The 16216-nt window shown below is 29.1% G+C and overlaps 1 protein-coding gene across 3 annotated transcripts; it reads left to right on the top strand.

Moving 5' to 3' along the window:
• The first annotated feature begins 74 nt into the window (after positions 1-74).
• Positions 75-8987, top strand: LOC132951984 (annexin B9-like). Of its 3 annotated transcripts, XM_061024078.1 has the most exons (9): positions 75-468; positions 2527-3042; positions 4150-4326; positions 4433-4637; positions 4722-4801; positions 4863-4935; positions 5008-5181; positions 5247-5428; positions 8172-8987. In XM_061024078.1, the coding sequence occupies exons 1-9, from the start codon at positions 436-438 to the stop codon at positions 8223-8225; spliced, it is 1494 nt and encodes a 497-aa protein (XP_060880061.1). In that variant the 5' UTR covers positions 75-435; the 3' UTR covers positions 8226-8987. The 3 variants fall into 3 exon arrangements, with proteins under 3 accessions (XP_060880061.1, XP_060880062.1, XP_060880063.1); XM_061024079.1 differs by lacking the exon at positions 2527-3042 and having other exon boundaries at positions 77-468; XM_061024080.1 differs by lacking the exons at positions 75-468; positions 2527-3042 and adding an exon at positions 3945-4083.
• Positions 8988-16216: the final 7229 nt, after the last annotated feature.

The following is a 16216-nucleotide window of genomic DNA, read 5'->3' as shown; positions in this document are numbered from 1 at the left end:
ATCCGTGCTTTGGCCTCAATACATTGGGATATTGATAAAGAACTCGTTTATTCCATGCCTGGTCCGCAGAACGATTTTGCTGACATGCCTATTTATTTTGTCATCAAGGTTGTAGTCATATTACTCATATTGTAATTATTACTAATTAACTCAATAATCAAAACCCATTAGTCATCCGTCGATTCGTCATCTTCAGTCGCAACTCTTCTTATTCACTACTAAAGTACTACTTGTTGCAGTATTCTAATATTCTCTTCGTTACTCGTTGGTGGTTACTGGTACAGTCAGTAGTCAAACGTTAAGTACTTGAGTGTTTACTGTTATTTTACTCGTTCACTATCGGACATATTTTATTTCGTTTGTTTAATCTTAACTTTGCTCCCCGTCCATACACCTATATTAAAAAAAAATTTCTAATTCCAATAATCTATAAACATGAGCTATCCAGGATATCCTCCTAACAATCAGGTGAGTTAATTTTTATTTTTAAGACTACAATTTTTCATGGTCTACAATATGTGTCTCTTTACTTATACGGCTGTACATAACTATTTTTATAGAGCAAAACATCTAACTGCATGAAGTATGCATGCAAGGTAGTAGAAATCAATTTCAAATAATTATTTTAATTGTTTGAGAGCTAACAAATTGACTAATATTTTTTTATAAATACTTAATAGGTGGTAGGTACCTACCCATGTTGTAGAAACCGTTTACATCGTGAAGGTACCAAATAATTTTTTCCAATCGATTAAATTCCAAATTAATAGTCAATATTAGGTAGTCATTAATGTTTACAAACAGGCTTGAAAAAATTTAATCAAATCTTTATGTGTTACAAACAGTTAATTTCCAGAATATCTACCAATTTTATATGCAAAAACATTTTGTTTGTTTTATTTCATTATTGTTGTAGGAAAAGTGTATTTACACATTAATTGTGTCATTAGTCATTACTTAAGACAGAATTTATATGTGCTTAAAATCTTAAAAATAATATGTTATTATGCTTTATAATTTCATCAAAATAATCTTTTATATTCTTTTAATAAAAAACATGATTTTCATAAAAACGTATTAAATACTGATAAAACTGATAAAAGGATAAGTTTATAAAAATTATAAATTAGTTAAATTAATCCTAATCTTTAAAAAATTATTTAATCAGTGATATTTAGTCATAGCGGGCTCTGTTCGAGTTAAGAAACATTGTCAGCGGCTGATTTGTGTGCAGGTATACAGATAATTAACTGGGCAGGGAGATAAACGGGTGTTGCCTGATTACGGCTCGATGGAAACTGGTTATCGCCGACTATGTTTCTTAACTTGAACAGAGTATAGTCATTCTCTTTGAATCCTCTATTCTTATCAATATTGCTTTGTGTCTTTTCATCTCAATAAGGGTACATAAATTGATCGAGGTCAAAAATATTTTGCAATTTTTTTATAAGACATTACATTCTTTTATAAAATGCTTGTATTAAAACCCCAATATGGCAATATATTCCTAAAACATATTATTTTGCATAAAATATTCTTGAAATATGAAATATGCTTTTTGATGAGCTAAAAAAATTTGTATTTCAGTTCATAAACTTCAAATCTTCATATTTTACGGATAATTTTATCCTTCGTTGTTTATAATTGTATGTTAACAAGTTTTATCAGTGCCTTTATTAGTATAATAGCACTAAATGTATGTATCATCTCTAATTTTCATTTGGTAATTTTATTAACTGGTTCATAATATAATGTTCTCTTTAAGACTAAATAAAATAAATTCACACTAAAATATTATCAGTTAAGTTCACTCTTATACATTAATTTATTGATATAATTAGCAGTAAATAAATCAATAAGCAATACAATGTAGTACATTCATACTTTATTGTTTATGTATGTAAACCACAAACATAAACACTGTTGGTTTAATGATTGACAAATAACTATCTAACAGCTACCATTAATTAGATCTAGAATAAAATTGTAGATATACGATATGATATTACACTGATCTTAAATTAAACATTTTTCACATTGTTTAACGTAAGATTGGAAATAAATATGATTACTTTTATATAGGTAAGTTTAACTATTGTACTATGGATGTATTTATTTATTTAAATATATTGGTATAACTCGGAATAACATAATTATATAAGCATATTAAGTATTATTTTTTTATCTATATATTATCCTATACATTTTATTCTAGTAGGTACTGTACAAATATTGTTAAATTTACCAAGATGAATCATAATTTTTCTAAAAAACTATATTAAAACTCAATCTCGAACCCGATTATTTAATTAGGTATATTACATCATACATGTAGGTACATTCATGATTAAATATAAGTAATTTATGTTTAAAAAAAAATTGGATTTATCATTTTCTAAAAGCTAAATATTAATATGATAATTATTTTTAATTGTCTTACAAACTTACAAATCACTACGTTTGAAAAAATGTATTTAGCTTTTACTTAGTTAAAATATTTTATGAACTATTTTGTTTTTTTGTTAGGGATTCCCTGGTCATCCTGGAGTGCAACAGCCTGGCTCCCAGTTACCCTATCCACAATGCCCCGGAGGTAATGTAGGACAACAAGGGTATCCAATGCCAAGTGCTTATCCACCAGGCCAACCAAGCTACCCCCAACAGAGCCCATACCCTCCTCAAGTAGGTCAATATCCACCGCAACAGCCCGGACAGTTCTTACCTCAGTCTGGTCAATATGCTCAAAATCCATCCATGTATCCATCATCTATTGTACCAGGCCAATTTACCTCACAGGCCTCTGCATTTTCAAATGCCCAACTGCCTTCTGGTTACGCACCACAGTCGGCTGCCTACCCAACTCAATCAGCATACCCAACTCAATCAGCCTACCCACCCATTCAACCAGCAACTTCAGTTTATCCGAATATGACAGCAGGTGGTTACGATGGTGGTTCTCGAGTTCCACCACAAGCAGCATATCCACCTGTTAGCACTCCTGCTCATTACCAACCATTGAGCAGCTCACCTGCTCAGAAAAAGGTGAGATTTCATAAAATTCTTTTTAAATATACAAATAATTTAATAATTAATGAAATAATCATTATGATTCTAATCAAGATTAATGGTTCAATATATTTACAACTGCCATCAATGAATTATAAATATCTATTTTACATTTTTTAGTTTATTTTAATAAAATTTAGCTTAACCCGTAAGTGGTCTGGTCTGGTCCCATAGACCGCTGCAGTTTTTTGTTTTGGTTTACTTCTTAAAATGTCTAAAAAATTAATTAATTTCCTTAAAGTTATTAAATTTGAGTCGAAAAAATGATAGTCAAATAAAAGTTGACACTGTGAAGTGTAAACATATTATTTCTACAAATAATGCGACGGAACAACTGATAAATATGGTCTTAATATAATTAACAAAACTATGTGGTCTAGAAGACCGCACCATACCATCAGTGTAATTTTTTTCACTGTACCACTTACATTTTAAAATTACTGTTAAAATAATAAATCTATAAAAATTACATTACTCATAAAACTTTTCATTTTTTAATAGGAATTGAAATTGTTATTAAAGCAATAATAAAATAATTAATTATTTTATTTATTCTTAACCTTATATCTGATAGAAATAGATAAATGCAATTTTGAAAATTATAACTATTTACTATATATTTAGAAATGTAACTAATATACATGATTGAATATTGTTAATCAGTGCTGATTCTAATATATGTCTATTATTTAGGGAATAACAGTAAGTTCTGAAGTATAGTAATACATATTATATAATATACTTCATTAATATCTCGCTTTCATAAACACTTAATTGCATCGCACCAACTTTAATTAATGCTGAAAGTCCATAATTAAGATAATGCTGATAACATGATAATTAGCTTTTATATTCTGCTGTTCATATTATTAAAAAATGGATGATGCATACGCCCTATTCTTAATCAATGTTAATTTTTATAGTTAATAACCAGTAACTAATAGTTATTTATTGCTAGTTTGTTCATTAATTTTACATTGTAATATTAGTTCAATAGTTTTAAAAAAAAAAATAATGGTACCTATAAAAAATGTGTACTGTATTTATGTTATGCATATTGAAAAACATTCTGTTTTGTTTTAGTCTAATCCAACGCTTCGTCCAGTCAATCCATTTGATCCACGTCGTGATGCTGAAATATTGCGTAAAGCTATGAAAGGGTTTGGAACTGATGAAAAATCGATAATACTGGTCTTGGCCCATAGAGTTAATTCTCAAAGACAGGAAATTGCAATTCAATTCAAGACTCTGTTTGGTAAAGTATGTAGTACACAATTTTTGTTAGACTTATGACATACTGTGAGTCGTAATTACATAATTTTTAATTTTTTTGTGTGATAAATAAAATATTGTTTTATTATTTTAGGATTTAATATCTGATTTGAAAAGTGAATTGAGCGGAAAGTTTGAAGATTTGGTTGTAGCGCTCATGACACCTACTTATGATTTTCTTGCTAAGGAAATTCATAATGCTATTGATGGTATTGGCACTAATGAAGAAACAATAATTGAAATCATATGCACTGCTTCTAATGCTGAGATTAATAATATAAAAATGGCATACCATAAATGTAGGTTAAATTTAGTTTATACTAAAAAGTTTGTTATTAATCTATTATATTTGTTTATTAATTTAACTATTATGTTTTTTCTAGTATTTGGAAAAGATTTAGAAAAAGAACTTATGGGAGAAACATCAGGAACTTTCCGCAGATTATTAGTGTCGCTTTGTCAGGTTTGTTTTTTCTTTAGTACTATTTCTTGGTCATAATATAATTTTACTTTTATTTGTATAGGGACAACGCAATGAAAATACATTTGTTGATGTAGCATCTGCACAAGCTGATGCACAAAACTTGTTACAAGCTGGTATAATATTTTGTTCATTTAAAAAAAAAATGTAAACCAATAATGTATTTTTAAATTATTTTAACTTGATAGGTGAACTACAATTTGGAACGGATGAATCTACATTCAACATGGTCTTGTGTAGCCGTAGTTTCTGTCAACTACAACAAGTATTTTTAGAATATCATCGTCTTACTGGAAGAGATTTTGAAGATGTTATCAAAAGTGAATTCAGTGGAGATATTGAGAATGGGCTTAGAGCAGTTGGTAAGGATTTGGAATTTTCTAATTTAAACGGTTTGTACGTAAACTGTTCTATTATCATTTTACAGTGAAATCCGTAAGAGACAAAAGTTCATACTTCGCCAAACGTTTGCATGAGAGCATGGCTGGTTTTGGCACAAATGATAGATCGTTGATTCGTATTGTTGCAACTCGTTGTGAAATAGATATGGTTGATATTAAGAATGCTTACATGTCAATGTATGGAAAATCTTTGGAGGCTGATATTGCGGTAAGCATTATATTTTATAGATGATATTATATTATATTAGTCATATTATTAAATAAGGGTTCGCAATAATTATTAAATTTCAATTTTTAATTTGATAAGGATTAATCTTTTGAAAAACCAGAGCGAAAACAAAAATAGCGTTCTTACCTTTAGTTTGATTATAGGTCAACCCGGGTCAATTCACTCTATTATTAAAGGTTACTCAAAAATTGAATCTGCTGAAAACAGATAATATTAAAATGCTAAGTTGTATGTTTGTTAGAAGAAGACAACATAATATTATGCTAGTGTGTGCCATACTACTAAGCATTACTTATTAATAATAAAAAAAAAAACAGTCCTTAAGTAAAATATTTTGTTTTAACTTATAGCTTATAAAATACCTACTACCTACTATTTTGTATTTATCTCTCACAATAGACACATACCAAATATTTTATCAACAATGAAAGAAAATGTACCTTAATTTTTGTATTAAATGGGTTTTATATTTTTAATTACTTTTGTTTTTCTGGAGATAAAATTTTTCAAATGTCATTTTTTGATTAAACATTAATTTAATAATTTGATAAATGTGAAAATCAATAAAATTCATCTTTTTATTTTTGTAGTTTCAATACCCTGTTCCTAATTAGAAGACACCAGGCTGCTACGGGCAAATCTGGGTTTCTTCCGTAAATCTGGTGTCTTCTCTTTTGGAACAGAGTATAGATAGGTACATAAATGAAATAAAGTTGGTGCCTAATATAATATTCCAACATAACTGACTTATAAATTTAAATACATTTTTAGTTAAAAATTGATTTATTTAAATCATTCAGGTAGTTATAGTTAGACTGACCTTTTTTTTTTAATACTACCTAGATATTAAAATAAAATAATAAAAATGTTACCATTATTTATTTTTCATACAATTATGTAAAGATATCACACCCTCATGTATTGTCTCTGTCTTACAAACTTACAACGTACAAAATCTGAATTCAGCAGTATCAAGTTGTTTATGTTATCTTTAATATTAGAATGAATTCATTGCATAAATATTACCTATTAGAGTGGCTCATTATCAAATTTGAAGGTAAGAATATTCTCTAGGGCATCTCAATGGTTTTCATCAATACTTAAATTTTTGAGTGAGATGAGCATTTTAAAAATTGTAATATTTTACACAGTTATAGCTCAATTTAATACTTAAATTAAGATATCAATAAAAGCCAAAAAAAAAATTGACCTGTTGAACATAAATGTGCTAATTGTGTTAGAAAGATGAAACACACGTGTGTGGCTCCCTCTTAATTGAATTAGATTTGCTACTGTTGCTTAACAATTTTGTTTCACAATACGTCAACCACTCAATAATTTTATACTATTTTATAGGTAATAATAAAACATTATGATATAGGTTTTAAAATAAATATTAGATACCTAATACTTTTTTTAAAATTAATTAAAAATTTAAGGACCAAAAAGATAATAAAAAAAAATTAACAATTATATAGTTTCTATAATCTACAACAGTTTTAAAATAATGTTAGATAACTTTAGCATAGATTAAATAACTCTATAATCTACAACCGTTTTAAAAGAATGTTAGATAACTCTAGCATAGATTAAATTACTATAGATAGGCATTGCCATTAGTCATTACAATCATTTATCAATTATCACTCATCATTTTAACTTTGATTTGACTCATTTGTGGCGCATAATAGCAGGATGTGAGAAATAAGTACCTATCTACTCGTATCCTCCCCTCATATAGTGTGTCAAACCTAAGTTCAATTAGTGAGAGATAAATGATTGCATTGACGTTGCTTATGTGTAGTGTAATATTTTAATACACACCAAAAGTTATCCAACATTCTTTTAAAATTATTACAGATTTTAGAGGTAAATAGTTTTACTTTATTGAATTCAACTTTAAAAAGGTAACTTTCAGTACTCTGTACTATTATAATTGTTCTTATTTTTAATGAACTTATACTAATTAACAAGTTTTGTGATTGCTATACTGTGTAGGATAAATTTAAAATTAAATGTTTTCAAGCTTGTGACCTTCAAATTTCATACTATTGTATGACCTATCTCATTTAATCAGACTATTAATATAGTATTTTTTTTTAAATTAAATATTCATAAATCAATAACCAAAAAAAAAAAAATGTTTTATAATTAGAAAACTATTGACGACAAATATAACACCTAATTTGAAATTTGTTTTGTTTTATTTATGCGAATCAACAGTCTGATACTATGGTGAGTTGCTGCACGACTGCACGAGTAGTGAATGAAAAATATGTTAGCTCTAATCAGTGGTGTGGTGAACAATTTTAACTAAAGGAGCCAAATATATTTTATCCATCAAACCACCCACCCACTCACAACAGGATGTATACCAACATTTGCTGATATTTCAGCTCTCAAGTTCATAATTTAGAAGCAATATATTTTACAAATCTATACCACCACCACCCCCAAAAATCAACAGAGCCATGACTAAAAAAACCTGCCTCGCCATGCCACTGCTTCTAATAATTGACTGCTGAATAAATCAATAATTAACTAATATTTAAAACTATTGGTTTGCTTGAACTTATTTTAACCTAAGTCTGAAAATTGTTGATTTTGCACCCATCCATTAGAAACCATTGTAGAAAAAGCTAATCTATTTATTTACTTTGTTTATAATATGTATGGTGTCTACAGAAATCTTATTTGTTTATTAATCAATTTTTTGTTGCAGGACGATACATCTGGTGACTACAAAAAATGTCTGACGGCTTTAGTTGTTGGCTAAAAATCATAATATACGTATAATAGTATTATACAGTATTCAATTCAATTTATATAATCATTAAAACATTTTACATTATTTAATTTCAAGATATGAAATTGATATTTACTATTTTCATTTTTGTTTTTTGCATTTAATATTGATATTGTATACAAATATATTTTTACTCATTCTTAAAACAAGATTTAAATTTCATAGTTTATTCTTTTTTTATCTATTGTGAATCGTATAAATGTCGGTATTTGATAGTTAAATACTTTGGGCTTGGGTATTTAAAAAATAATGGTTATTTTTAGTATTACATAAATACATCATAAATCTTAAACATTTCTATTTTTTTACCACTTAACACACGGTATACATTTAAACTCACTTTGCCAAATTAATTTGTATCCATTTTCATTATGTCAATTTATTTTTATTATTAATTTTGAAGATTTGTTAATATTTTCTATATTTTTTTTATATTGTTAATTAAATAAACCAAAATTAAATTAGCCAAATCTGCTCGATAGCTTATATTAATTATATTATGTATTACAAATACTTTAGATTTTAAGCAGGGTAAATACGTGCCACTCATCGACAAATATTGTAAAACACTAAACGAATTTTATAAACTCAATGTTTATGACTGTTAAAAGTCTAAAAATTGGTGCTTGATCATTTAATATTAATTTGTTATTATACTTAGATTATTAAACAAATTATAATTGTCTTATTATTTATGTATTAATAAATGCGTACGATGGCGTTGTCAACTTATTACTATTATTATTTATTTATAGACCCTAATTACTTGTATTGTATAATAATACTTTTGAAGTAGAATAATTTTAAATTTAATCATTTACATTAACAATTCTAATTTATTAAAATAATATAGTGTTATAATTATGTTATTCATATGACAAATTTCAATTATGAGACTAAAATCAACAATTTAATGTTTAACCCAATAACATATTTTGCAACGTCATTGGCTTATTAGTTATTTGTTATTGTGCTGTTATTCTTACTGTTAATATTCTACAATGTAATTTTTGTTTTACAATTTATTCACTAAAATAATATATTTATATATTGATGTTATCTAGTTAAATTATATTTCAGTTTTAAAACTTGTTGGCGCTTTTTTAGAACCGATTTTTAATAAATCTTAATGCTTGGTAAAGGCTTGTCACAAATGTTGCAGAAAGCGGTAAAATGATATTGTCTTGGTGGTGGTGAGGTGATAAGTTGTGTCCGGCTGCATTTTACCGCTGCATATACAATTATAATTATTAATAGTAAAATTATTTTACTTATTTATGTCATACATTTATACATTTGTAACTAGTGAATGTTATTCCTATTTTAAAACTTATATAAAGCTGATTTTAATATGACTTACCGTTTTTTGTTGTACATTAAGGTTAAAAAAAGTCTTTTATAACATTGGTAATCTGTTAATCGTGTGTCAACTGTCGGATGGCCTCGGAGACGTCTGATCAGTCTGGTGGAGAAATAAGTGTAATGTTTTACGGGTTTGGGCTCCTATTATCCTTGTCTTCGTGGCCATAATCAGTCAGCCATAATATTAATCTACCTATCTTAAATGTGGTTACAGAGTACAGACATTGTATGATATTTTTTAGTTGCTGTTTACATGAGTTTAAAACACCTTAATCCACAGGTGGAAATCAGGGGGAGGTGGCCCCTTAAAAACAGACAGCTTTTTAGTCGTGATGGATCGAAACTCCTTTCCCCCACACTCACATTGAAGTTGAAAATGTTCGTCCCCCATTGACATTTTAATGGATTTCCACCTATCCAGTACCAGTATTGTTACAAATATATCCAGAGTACGTATTTGAATTTAAAATACGTATTCGAATGCTGTCTTTCAAAAGTATTTGAATATAAATACAAATACATTTTAAAAGTGTTCAAAATATTTTTACAAGTTAATACATTTTTTTGTATATTATTTAAAAATTGTTATTTTATCACGAATTTATACTAGGTGCCTATTAAAATTATTAATTTGGCAGAAAAACACGACGATGTATATAATAAAACCTAGTAGGTATAATAGTAATAGTATATAGGTAGCTATTGTTATGAACTTTTTATTATAGCATATTTCTGTGTATACAGTATACACGTCTAGGTACTATACTCATAGATAAAAGAATAGTAGAAGACTATAGATATTCGTGTCTTATCAGTGTTCGGAATTATCTAGATAATTATTTATTCATCTTTTATCTTATCTAGATAAATAGTTACAAGGTATCTAAACGTTCATCTTAGATAATTTTTTACTAATCTAAATAAATTCATCTAGATACATTTTTTATTGATAAAAATCGCGAAATTGTACAAACGTGTTTAAAATATTTATACAGATTCTCAAACCAAATTTATGGCTTATAAATAATGTAATTATTTTTATTTAAATCATTATTATTATTATGTTCCTAGTGCCCAACTAAAATATACATAAATTTAAAACCCATTTTAAAAAAAATTGTATCTTTTTTTTATCTAGATAAAAAAGTATTTATCTTTATCTTTATCTAGATAAATATGAGTTAAGTTATGTTTTATATCTATCTAGATACATTTGAGTTGCATTATCTTTATCTTTATCTAGATATAAAAATACTTATCTAATCCGTACACTGTGTCTTATAGACGAATTAATCAGTCTATATCCATAATATTAATATATATTATAATAATTATGTTGTATATATTATGCATTTAACCATTTTAACCTATAAGTACGCATAATATTTTATATATCCCGTGAAATTCCCTAAGTGCATACCCAATAGTATATATTTAAATATTTTATTGAATTTGAGTTTTAGTTTAAAAACATAATCAAATCAATGATGCAAGTAATATATTGTGTAACACATACCTGCAATGATAGCCGCTCTTCATAACTAGATAATACTAAAAACTAAAAAGAATCTCATCCATAGAGTAATAATGTGTCAATGTGTCATCATAACCCTTATCATATCAGTATATATTATAATATTGTATTATTGTATATACAGTCACACAGATGTAAACATCTGTGGTCATATATTATTTTACATTTATACCCTTATTTTCTAAATAAACTGTTTCATCAGCTCGGACGACACCCATCGACCATCGGACCGATCCACACAATTCAACACTCTCCCTGCTTGATTAATATTAAATTATAAGTAAATCAATATTAATTATATTTCTTCTTCCTCCGTTCATCGTTCACTTTTTTTTTGTAGCAAACGTCTTCACCGTGCACGTTATGTTGCCTACCGATTTGAACTATTACTCTTATAATGAAGTCTAGGAGATTTAAATGGGATTTTTTTTTTAATCTACCCAATTATTTTATCACAAGTATCAATATGTTCAAAACTTATTATAAAAATTGATATTTACATAGTTCATATTGAAACGTAATATCGTTGTCTGCTTTTTTGATCGCTAAATGTAGTGACTTGTATAACTACACGTATATACGTTACTGATTTCCAAGAATCTCAGCCGTAGACCGTAGTTTATCTATAACTAAATAAAGCGTTCGGGGAACTCACACACGCTAATGATCAGTCACTACACACACATAACTCACGATGGTTATAGAATGTTGCCTAAATCCGGCCCCTTAAAAATAGTTTGCTTTCAACAGCCTTAATTATATTTATTATAATTTATAATGATATTATAATAATATTTATTTATTAATTTATTATTCAACTTATAACTTTTATTCTTATTTTATTTACTTAGTATATTAGTACTAGATTGATAGGTTTATTTTAATATTTATTGGTAATAGACCATTTCTGTCCGCAATGACTTCCAGAAATTATTAGTATTAAATTCAAAGAAGTATTTTTGAAGTCCATATCAATTTTTGGAAAATAAAATAATTTTTTGGTAGTTGCTAATAATTATCAAACAACTAAGTATATTATTTTGTAATATTAATTCCAATTATTTCTTATCTTTTTTTCAATTATTTGCCATTTCCTTAAATACCGATCAAATTTAATAATTATACAAAGATAATTTCTTATTATTTTCGTTATAAATAAGTTAGTTAAATCAAGATACACTAATATATTTTCGGGGGAAAAATAAATTTGAAAGAGTCTTGCAGCGTTTGTATTGTTTTGGTCTCGGTCTTATTGCTAGTGCCGGTAGTCGATACCGTAGTCTTGTCCTTGTAGCTAGAATCTTGCAATACCGCAAGATCAAGACCAATTTTAATCATCACGACATCAATACATTTTGAATTTTGATTGAACTTATATATACTCACATTCATATTTATTATCCCGTATTCGATGACATCGATCCGAAGTAAATTTTCTTCAAAATCAATAATCACAATACAATAATAATTATGTTTTATAATATGCAATTTTAACCTATCGGTAGAATAATAATATCCGAAAAAATCGAAATAAAAGTTATTTCGATTCGGAATTCTCGCTGTTGGCGTTCGAACCCGCCGCGGCCGACATCGTTAAGGAAATTTGTCGTTTTTAAACGGATCGATTATATAGGGTCTACGATTTAGGATGCTGCGGGGGGAGGGGGTACGGAGATGTCGGTAATAATTCATCCTTTACACAGGCACCCCAAGCCCTTTTGCCCCGTATACGGCTCACCCTACTCACCTATACGGCTATATACATATAGTCGAAGTAGGCACGTATGTATATTTTATGACTTACGCAATGAATATTCAAATAATATATATTATAGTATTGTATGTTACCTACATTTAGAATTATATATAGGATTTTATATCTCGTAGTTGTTCAGTTGTTGTACACAAATATAATATAAAATTAATATCGTGGATGCAAAACTCGTAGAGGATCGCAGCGCATAACACACGAAAATCGTTCGACGGAGAGTCGTGTCGGAAATCGTACTACCGTTGACGTGAAAAATAAGAAATTTCAAACGTAAAAAAAAATGCACATAAGGTAGTTACTTTTTCATTTTAGAAACGACTCCCGCTGTCCTACGATGTGTGTGTGTGTGTGTGTGTGTTAAATGCGGTATCCGGAATCGAGTCTATGCGGTCCGGTGCTGCAGGTTATAGTACTATGTAGTCTTCTCCACCGCTGGAAAGGACCGCTCCTGCTGTAGTGTAACTTCTGAACGGCGGCGAGACGAATATTATATATAGAAATAGAAAAAACCCATTAATCCAACAACGACGATCCAAACAAATCGTGAAAAACTCTTAATGGACGTCGCGCAAAGAAATAATAACATTGGAAAAATCCCATTTTTATATAATATAAGTATACAGCAGGTGACACGGTCACGTGGCAGCAGTCGTCTATCATCATACTTCGTCGCCCTCGCTTGTGACGGATAGATATTATATAATATATACCTACCTGTGTGTGAGTGTGTGTGCAACCAACTTATAGGTGTGTGTAAACACGAGGCGAACGTCAAAATGTTATATTATATAGACAAACGGAGGCCCGAAAATGGAAAAACGATACATAAATCAGAGTGGATATTTTTTTCCTCGTGAGACATAGGTGGGGGGGGGACTGGGGAGAGACTATAGATATACGTACTTTTATAACATTGCTGCAGCAGTGATGGTTGAACAATATTATGTACAGTATATTATAGTATACTCGTCGGATTAAACGTAGTAAACTTACTCTCTCACACACAAACACACACCCAAATCAAATAAATATCGCAAGCGCGAAACACTATCGATAGACCCACGCGAAAGACCGATGGCCGCGGCGGTGTACATATTATTATTATTGTTGTTGTTGTTGTGGTTGTGTATATACGGTGCTGTGTATATAGGTGTAGGTATACTACACGTATATATTGTATATATTTTACCTATATAGTACGTCTGTGGACGGGTATAGTGTGTGTGTGTGCGTGATGGCATCTTTACGACGATGTCCGCCCCTAAGTGCAAACCATAGTCGGAAGACTGGCGGGCCGTAAATAGAAGAAGGATATACAGAGGATAAAGAAAGAGAAAAAAAGACCTTCCTATATATATATATATTATTATAATGCTGTAGCGCCGCCGCCGCATCAATATTTAGTGACGACAAGCCGTCATAAATTCAAAACGTATATCGACGGACGGGAAAAAGTGGTGTTTTTATTTTACATAATATATAATATAAATTATCTATAAAATACGCGCGTCGTACTATTTTATTTGTGTACGCATAATATTATATACGTTCATATACATATAATAATAATAGTATGTACATCGTGCAAATGTGCGATCGAAACGTAACGCGGTGTAAAAAACGCGTCCCGCGTCCATTAATAACCGGTATGTATATATATCGACACTCGAGCCTACATATTATATACGAACCAATATACAGAATGATTCGCCAAGCATGATCACCCACTTTTTTCCCTTCAATAATTCAGTAGTATTCAGTAGTATTCATTAGTTGTTCAAAATCCGATTTTTGGAATTTTAAATAGGTATAGGTAATAGGTACTATAGCTATAGGTTAGGTTAGGTATAGCTATAGGTATACTACTATACCTAGGTAGGCCATATTTTCAAATTCCTGAGATTTTTCGTACTACACGCTTTACCGTTCTGTAGTGATACAAACTTCTGTTTTTTCAAAATGAGAATCCCCGTTTTCTATATACAGTAGTAATTATTTAGCGGATACTTCTTCTGAAAATTATGACGTATCGGAATCATGTTCGAAAGTCGAAATATTATGAGTTATTTATGAGCAGTGAGCACTTTAAGAATAGGTTCACGATAATAGGTTTTGATGATATATTATGTGGTATAAGGTGATTTGGAAATTTTTAATTCTTTAAAACTTCAAGCATTATAAATATTATACCTACTTTGACATTTATTTTATATTTTTATAAAACCATTTTTAAGGACCTTATCCTATGTATAAATATTTTAATAAATAAGAAACTACTCGTTCGAGTTTTGAACTATAGGTTATAAAAATGTATCCAATAATTAATAAATAATTTATATAAAAATAAGGGGTTCTCATTTAAAAAATATAAGTTTTCATGACTACATTATACTCCCTAAGTATACTAGTAAAAAAAAAATATTCAGGTCTTTGAACACAAAATAAAAAAATTCCAAAGATCTGAATTCGAATAAATTCATTATTAAATGAAAAAATTAGGGTTAACATGTATGATGAATCACCCTGTATATAGGTTACACATAAATGTAGTAGTCCTGGCGTGTGTCTGTGCATATACCGTATATAGTGTATACAATGGCGAACGTAATAAATCGCCGTTTAAACGCGACGACGACGACGACTTTGAACTTCATTAGCGAATTTAACCACACGTGATTGTTTATATCTATACCTACCCACCTACCTATAGTATATACATTTATATATAAAGATAGTAAATATGCGATGAATGTGTGCGTATGAGTGAGTGTGTGAGAGAGAGAGAGAGAGAGTGAGAGTGAGTCAGTGTGTGAGAGGAAGGTGAGTGAGTGCAATCGGGGACCTGCGCGACAACGAGCTGCCGCGACCACCGAGATATCCGTTTGCGTGTCGACGACGGTATAATAAATTACTATTACAATGCCGCTTCTACCATAAACCTATATAATATACTACATTATATACATATTTGTATTTTGTACATACGTACAACAAAAATATATGTAATAACTAATAATAATTTTTTTTCTACGTTTAGCGCTATTTTCTCTTTTATAAACCGTTTTTACGCGAATTATATGTCTTGCACCCGCCGTGTGCACGTTTGACCGTTCAGTTCGACACGGCGCCGCCCGATGCGGCCGCGTGTAATATATTTTTATGATATTTTATACAAATAAATACGATTAAATTGTTTAAAATTTAAAATATATATACCAATTTTACTGTACCGACGGAGCAATTCCCCGCGGAACGGTATTCTTCCATAAACTATAGTAGGTGTACCACTATTAC

The sequence above is a fragment of the Metopolophium dirhodum genome, chromosome 9, assembly GCF_019925205.1.
Source record: "Metopolophium dirhodum isolate CAU chromosome 9, ASM1992520v1, whole genome shotgun sequence".
NCBI lineage: Eukaryota > Metazoa > Arthropoda > Insecta > Hemiptera > Aphididae > Metopolophium > Metopolophium dirhodum.
This window is presented reverse-complemented; position numbering and strand designations above follow the sequence as displayed.

What these genes read in the sequence shown, in the direction of transcription:
- LOC132951984 (XM_061024078.1), top strand. Translation starts at nt 436, where the DNA reads ATGAGCTATCCAGGATATCCTCCTAACAATCAG. An exon ending in AAAAATGGCATACCATAAAT is followed by an intron (nt 4,638 to 4,721) that starts GTAGGTTAAATT and finishes TGTTTTTTCTAG; the next exon opens with TATTTGGAAAAGATTTAGAA. An exon ending in CTTTGGAGGCTGATATTGCG is followed by an intron (nt 5,429 to 8,171) that starts GTAAGCATTATA and finishes TTTTTGTTGCAG; the next exon opens with GACGATACATCTGGTGACTA.